This window comes from Poecilia latipinna, unplaced genomic scaffold (genome assembly GCF_001443285.1).
Source record: "Poecilia latipinna isolate Pla-1442-1.1 unplaced genomic scaffold, P_latipinna-1.0 Scaffold16, whole genome shotgun sequence".
Lineage (NCBI taxonomy): Eukaryota > Metazoa > Chordata > Actinopteri > Cyprinodontiformes > Poeciliidae > Poecilia > Poecilia latipinna.
Window position 1 is genome coordinate 143,165 of NW_015112632.1, and position 7,766 is coordinate 150,930.

At 36.5% G+C, this 7,766-nt stretch overlaps 1 protein-coding gene across 2 annotated transcripts; it reads left to right on the top strand.

Moving 5' to 3' along the window:
* The first annotated feature begins 2,488 nt into the window (after nucleotides 1-2,488).
* Nucleotides 2,489-5,791, top strand: fut7 (fucosyltransferase 7 (alpha (1,3) fucosyltransferase)). 2 transcript variants are annotated; one of them, XM_015033690.1, is made up of 3 exons: nucleotides 2,489-2,735; nucleotides 2,938-3,068; nucleotides 4,320-5,791. In XM_015033690.1, the coding sequence occupies exons 2-3, from the start codon at nucleotides 3,045-3,047 to the stop codon at nucleotides 5,391-5,393; spliced, it is 1,098 nt and encodes a 365-aa protein (XP_014889176.1). In that variant the 5' UTR covers nucleotides 2,489-2,735; nucleotides 2,938-3,044; the 3' UTR covers nucleotides 5,394-5,791. The 2 variants fall into 2 exon arrangements, with proteins under 2 accessions (XP_014889176.1, XP_014889186.1); XM_015033700.1 differs by having other exon boundaries at nucleotides 3,026-3,068.
* The last annotated feature ends 1,975 nt before the right edge of the window (nucleotides 5,792-7,766 follow it).

Consider the following 7,766-nt stretch of genomic DNA (forward strand, 5'->3'; position numbering starts at 1 on the left):
GGGGTACAACTTTTTCAAACCAAAGGGGAAAAATTTTTAAAATTTTTTTTTTTTTTTTTTTTTTTTTTTGCTGACATGTTCCTTTATTTTTGAAAGTGTTGAAACCCGTTTCTGCAAAAGTCATGGTGTGGTTAACCAGAAATTGTGCTGAGTTAGGGGGGAAATAACTAAAATAACTATTAATAATAATAAAGTTGTGCTGTTTAGAAGAAGGTATATAAAAAGAGAAGAAATATATATTATGATATAGTCTTGGTGATGTGGGGGAAAAAAGACGTTACAAACTGCTATCTCTTTTTCCACCAGTAGGTGGAGCTAATCGACATGAAGTCAAAGGCTTCCTCAGTTTCCATTCATTTGCTGCTTTATTGAAAATTATATTGAGACTAAGCAAAGCAGATGTAAAATCAACTGAAAACTTGTGAAGATCTACTATTTAAAAAGACAAGCATGTATTTTCATACCAGGTTTAGCTCACAGTATCATAAGTTATAGTTTCTATTATATTCAAAACCCTTGTTTTACTTAGTTAAATGGCAAGGACAGGCAGTCAGGTGGTTTTTCTTCTCTCCATTTTGCTGGTCTAGCTTGAAATCCATGGATGCACAAAGTCGAGAGGTGCTTTGTGACCTCTGGAAAAAGATGGGCTCCCCATCACTTCAAGTCTGACCAGTTCCAAAATGATAACAGAGCTCCTCACCCTCTGTTACTTTCCATCTCCAAGCCCCACCAAGGAATCTTATTTCAGCTACTTGAATCCAATTCATTTCACCTGGCCATGTGTAAGAGCCTTTTTGAAATGGTCTCACATTATAACCATAAACTTCAAGGTGTTTTATTGGGATTTTATTTTGATAAACACAAGTCGGGTGAACAAATGTGAAGTGGAAGAACAAAGACACAGAGTTCACAAGATCACTGTGCAATGTCCAGTTGTGTGTAAGTTAACCTGAATATTAATACTAATATTAATATTCAGGTGAATATTGAGTGAAAGCCTCTATTGAGTGAGGCTTTAACTCAGTAGATGCCAATTGTGAGTTATCAATAAATTTAAAGCAGTGATCATCTTTGCCTGCAGGGGGAAGCATAGACCTAAAAAGAGGAACAAATTACCATAGTAAGATGAAAACTGAATAAACTTATTAAAATTTAGAGGTTCGAGAAATACTTAAGATCTAGACTGATAGATTGAAGTTTACTGAGTTATAAATATGGACAAAGAAAAGCCAACATCTCATCTCTAGAGAATGCAAATGGTAAGGGAGAACGCAAGTCTCTTGAAATAACTGTGAATGATGTTTAGATTAAAAATCCAAAAGTTGTTACAAATAACTTTAATAAGTGCTTTTTAAATAGTGGATCAGTAATTACAAAGCTTTTCTTTCTCTCATATTCTAACACATCCTATAAATGAGGATCTGCATCATTTTGAGTAAGGAAAAAATAACAGAGATAGACATACAGAGAAAAAGAGAGATGTATCGATGAGATTGCCGATCCCAAAAGCTCAAAAGTCAAACATGATCAGGATATTGACACACAGTTTTTTAAAGACTCATGCAGAATCCATTTCTGAGTACCCTCTTCTTAATTTAACTAAGCACTGAACTATTTATCATCCAAAGAAGAAGGATTATGACATAATTTGCATCTGTCGACTAAAACTAACAGACCTGGCTAGACCCTTTTTGGTAACTCTGGAGGAGCAGCAGACATCCAGTGCACAGGTGCCCACAACTGTAAACAGGACATCTAATTGTTGCACAGTCTGCAGTAATAAGGGGGTGAGAATTTGTTCATAAGAAGTTCCCTGTGCATAAACGTAGACCAAACAAGCAAACCTTATGCTGCTGTGAAAAAGTATTTGCTCTCCTACAGATTTTGTTTCAGGTCATAAAACAGATTTTCACATGTTACATCTGGTGCAAAAACTGACACAGTGTTTTTCAAAAAATGACATTTAATGGATACTTAAAAATGGTGATGGTAGAGTGTTGGTCTGATGCTGTTTGGGATTTTGACAAGTCAGTAAAACTGATGAAGCTAAGTATGTCATTCAGATGCTGTGGTATGACCCTAGGGCAGGGGTGGCAAAACCAGTTCAGCTTTACGAGCTAAATGAAACTCGTCATCACTGCAAAAAGCCACACAGCAATTTCAAGATTAGCTTCAAAGCACATTGCTTGCTGAAACTGTTTTTCTGTAGTCCCTAAAGCTTTAGTGAGACACCTAACAACGTTCATTTTTTTTTTTTTTTACAAGTGTCTGGGTTTGGTTTGGTTTGTACTGATATGGATAAAATGATAATGTTTCTTTTCTCTATCTTTTTATGTGTTTACATGCACACATAGCACATAAGACTGGCAACTGCCACACAAAAACAAAATGAAACTGGTTAACACTACCCTCTGGGGAGGGCACAGAAGGAGGAGAAGAATAAAAAAAACAGAACTCGCACGACAATCTTTGCTTCGCTACAATGAAGCAAATGAAGCAAACCAGATGAAGCAAAGATTGTTTGTTTCATTGTAGCGAAGGTGAAGGTGAATCTGAGTGCTGGACCGTGAATATCTGCTCCATTTGTTCAACTTGTAACATTTGAACATTTCTGGTACTAAAGCCTTTTTTATATCTGACTAAATCTCATTATTTCTCAAGGTAATAACACTGAGGGGTCTTGGTTGGATCCTGGAACTGATAAAAGGACCTGGATGGTACACAGAAGGGAAAATGTGAGAACTACAGTAATCTGATATAGCTATTAGAAGCAACTCTTTATGTGTATCAGTAAGAATAGAACGATGATTAGACTTAGCTTGTTTAAGTATATGGTAAAACTCATTCACAGACATACAGAAAACCTTTGAGCTATGTGAAAGTGTGTCATGCAGGACATTTTTTAAACATTTAGGACAATTTACTCCTCTGGCTCAGGTTTGTGTCTGGTTGTGACTCATTTCCTCCTTCACCAACACCAACTACTGTAATCATTAGCTTGGGACTTTTCTCACATCGTCTAAAGGTGAAAGGATCTTCACAAGATGAGGAATCAACAATCCATACAGGTAGGAGTTATTTATGAGGTCTCACTTTTCACATAGCTTGCACATATCTGTTTTTACTTTTAGCATCTTTTTAGTGTCTTTTGATCATATATTCTCACTACTGCTTTTCTGCAGCAGTTTGCAGTGGTTAGACAGGAGCCAAATAACAGTGGTAAAAATTATGAATTTAATTCAAATGTAAGCTTTCTCTAGGCTTCATGTTTATTGTATTCAGCTTAGCTGGACAGACTGGTGAATTAAATTCATTTTGCAGGTTTAGAAAATGATGAAAAATTGCAATGTGTTGTGTAAAGTATACACACTGCCGTGCCAAGCGTATTCATGGTTACTGATTATGGACTAGAATCCTATTTACAGTTTTCCAGACAATACTGGAACACACAAAAACATGCATAAATTACTAAAGTTTTTTTTTTTTTTTATGCTGTTGCAACCATTGAATAATCTCCCCTTCAGTAAAACATAAGTGGAGACACATTATAAAATAACTTCCAATTAAGTATTGGAAAAGATCAATGTAATTTTCACAGGTGGCGGAACGTTGTTGTTATCAGCTGCTGAAAGTAACTAAAAAAGTTACTTTTAATGTAACTTAGTTATTTTTCAAATCAAGTAGTCAGTAGTTTAACAAAGTTACATTTTCAAAGAGTAATCAGCAATCCGATTAAAGTTATGTTCCAAAGTAACTATGCCATATGGGTATCGGTTTATATCTTTTGATATTACTGAGTGCCACTGCAGACACCAGCAGAGAGGTAACAACAGCTGTTGCGCACTCACATCCTGCCCACAATACTGAGTGCCAGACAAGCTTACTAATTGTGGTACAACTGAACCAAACATTAACCAGTTAGTACAAAACATACCAGTGGAAATGCACCTTTCAGGATTTCTCAAATATTCACGAAAAAATCTAAGCAAAACTCCAGATATGTTTCTGAAGAAGGAATAATTTAACATGATACATAATTTTTTTTAGGAAGCGAGTATCATGAAATGCATGAAATATGAAGAACTAAATCCGAAAGGCTGAATACAAATACTGACTGCACAGTTCAGATTTTTATTGTTCAAAAATTTTGAGAAGCACGTCTGCTCTTCTTGGTACTTCCAAATTGTTAAATAGTTTGTGTTTGTCTCAGATTCTGCCAAAAGCATTGTAGTTTGTGGTTGTAATTTGATTTTTAAAAAGTGAAAGATGTATGGCACAGTACACTTCAAATCTAAAACTGGTATTTTTTTTCCAAACAGGAAACTGATCTTCCTAAAAAGATGGAGGTCAGATCCATCAAGAATGGCATCATCTTCTGCACCATTGTGGCTTTGCTTTTTATCTTGTATTGTGGATTACCCAAAGAAATTCAATTCTCCTACTTCAGTTATTCAAGAAGCAGTGGGACTGTGACCATTCTCATCTGGTACTGGCCTTTTAGCAACACGTTAACCCTTAAGGGAAATGTGTGCTTGGATCTGTACAAAATACCAAACTGTACACTGGTGGATCAGCGCTCCTTGTTCCCCTCAGCTCATGTTGTGGTGTTCCACAACAGAGAACTGATACAGGGAAGCCAGCAGCTTCCAATCGAACTCCCACGGCCACAAGGCCAGAGATGGGCCTGGATGTCACTGGAGTCTCCTGCTCACAACGGAAACTTGAAGAAGTTTGCAAATATCTTCAACATGACCATTTCCTACAGGAGAGACGCTGATGTTACCATACCTTATGGTGAGCTGCTGCCTTTGGAGACTGAAAGTAACCTGGTGGAGGACAGCCATATAAATAAGACCTCTTTGGTCTGCTGGGTGGTCAGCAACTACAGGAACCACCACAGAAGAAGCCAAGTCTACAAAGAGCTCAGTGCCACAGATCCTGTGAAGGTTTATGGACGTTGGAATAAAATGCCGCTTTCCTCTGAAGACCTCTTAACAACAATCTCTCGCTGCTACTTTTATTTGGCTTTTGAGAACTCTCTGGCAAAAGATTATGTGACTGAGAAGCTGTGGCATAATGCTTACAAAGGAGGGGCTGTACCAGTGGTACTGGGACCCCCAATAAGTGACTACAAAGCTGTGGCTCCAGAACATTCTTTTATCCATGTCGATGAGTTTTCATCAGTACGGGAACTGGGGAAATATCTTCAAAGACTTGCAGAGGACAGGAAGCGATATGAGGAATATTTTAACTGGAAAAAACACTGGAAGGTGAAAGTTCGTGGGGACTGGAGGGAAAGCCTGTGCAAGATATGTTTACAGTACAACAGTTTACCTCAGCACAAAGTTTATTCAGATCTAGAGGCCTGGGACAAGAAAGGCTATAGACCATGAATTTTCATTTGTTATTTCTTTTGTTGATTAGTTGGGATTGAGCAAATATTTGGAACCTGCAACCGAGTCACAATAAACTGAGATCAGAAACACCATTTTGAAAAGCAGAAAGGTTTCACAACCCAATCATTTGGACTCCTCAAAAACTGTATCAATTTGCGTAATGTTTTCAGAAAGTACTTCACACTAACCCAACTATCATGGAACAAAACAAAACCGGTCTAGACATTGGCTGTGGTGAGACAACCTCAAGCTCAAGCTCTCATAGAATAATGTGGTTAGAGTTTCCGTCCACCACATCTCTCACATACTTTTGTACAGCAGCGAACTAAATGAAATGAACTTGATTGCAGGTATTGAAAATATAAATGATAAACTAATTTCAAAAGTTTTCCCAACAGATTGCATTAATTATTTTATTTATTTAATGATCACCACTGAGCATTTAGTTTTCTGTAGATGGAAATGACATGCCAACTAGAGCAGTTAGAATGTCGTGGCTTGTGGTCTTTCTTAGTTTGTGCAATCGCTTTGTCTATACCATGAGGAACTTGCTTTCTGTGCTTTCTCACATCCATAGAACAGCTAGCTTTATTGATAACACCCAGTGAAAAATAATAAAATGACTATTTGTTTACAAAGTGTACTTCTGTATGTGGCTGTGTTTTTATCTTTTTTGTGTCAATTCCTGGCAAGCTTAGCAACAAACTTAAATCTTAGAATAATATGAGTTATTGAAGGAATTATATATCAAGTAGGACATACTGCTGCATGGGGCTGTGGTATTTAGCACATGAAGCAGCATGTGTATGTGGTTTAAAAAAAAAAAAAAAAAAAAAAAGAAAAAGATGAAATGAATGCAAACATGACAGCAGTAGCAGCTCCAAAGAGTTGCACACTGAGGTGAGGTACTAACTGCTTATTTAAAACATCGAAAATTAAGGTCATGCACAAAAGTCGTCCTTCCAAAATCTAAACAAATCAGATACTTTTCAGAAAATGTAGCCACAATGTTTATCCACTCCATGATTGTTCCACTCTCATATTTAATACTGTTTCGCCAGTTTGTCAACTGCAAACTTAACAGCAAAACCAATAGAATATTATTTCAAAGAAACCTTAAAAATGTATGAGAATGAATTTTTCCTCCCATCATTGCCTCAGAACTCAAGAATACTCAAAATCTACATTTTAGAAGAGATTGAGCATTCAAGTGTGCCCATTTTATTTAAAAGACTTTACATCTTGCACCAGCCAAACTGGATGAAATTATGTTAAACTTGAATTTTCTTTCTTATCCATCATTTGAGTCTGATCTGTGGAAGCAAATGCCAAAAATAAAGAAAAAAAAGTCTTGTTTTTTAATTTTATCATACATGTTCAACACCCGGCTCCGGCTTCCTCCCAGTCCAAAAACACGACTGTCAGGTTAATTGGTCTCTCTAAATTCTCCATTGGTGTGTGTGTGTGCATGGTTGTTTGTCCTGTTTGTCTCTGTGTTGTCCTGCGACAGACTGGCGTCCTGTCCGGGGTGACCCCGCCTCTCACCTGGAACGTTAGCTGGAGAGAGGCACCAGCAACCTTCCCGATCCCACTAAGGGACATGGACGTACAGAAAATGAATGGAAAAAATGGATGGATGTTCAACACCCACCATCCTTTTTCAAAAAAAAATAGTCAGAGAACACAGCTATTGATGCCTAATGTCTATTTTAATGGACAGAAGGTTAAATAATATTTTCTACCAACATAAAATCAAAATATCACAAATTAACTATGTTTGTTGTAAGCTGATAATCAATTGTATTTTGAGGTTGGAATAAAGTTCTGGCCATCTGTTTGAAAACATATTTTTGCACTTAGACTGATTGGCCAGTATGTGGAAGTTCCTTTTAAATGGTTTATCTATTATGGTTTATCTATTAGAAAAGAAAATGTGTTGTGTATAGGTATCTACTTTAGTGGCAATTTTACATTGATCTCACACTGTCATAACATCAAAACCCAAGAAAAAAAATTGTGCATGTTAAATCTTTGGCATCACCATTATGACTGCAGTACAAGTGCAGAATTTCCACATCTGTTTGTATTTTAAGAAAAACATTTACTGCTGCATTTATGAAAGCACAGCTCATTACTATGTGGATTTTGCAATTAATTTAATTTTGCAACATCTTAAGAAAACACAGCTTTGGAATAAATTGTTCTCATAAGTTACAGATGCTTCCACTTAAACTACTTAAGATGGTTTTTGCAAAAAAAAAAAGGAAAAAAAAATAATGTTGCCAACAGCTTTCGGTTTCTGAAAGTATTGCACAAATATGCATAACTGAATGATTTGAGATCAAACCATCTCCTTGAATCAGCAGTATT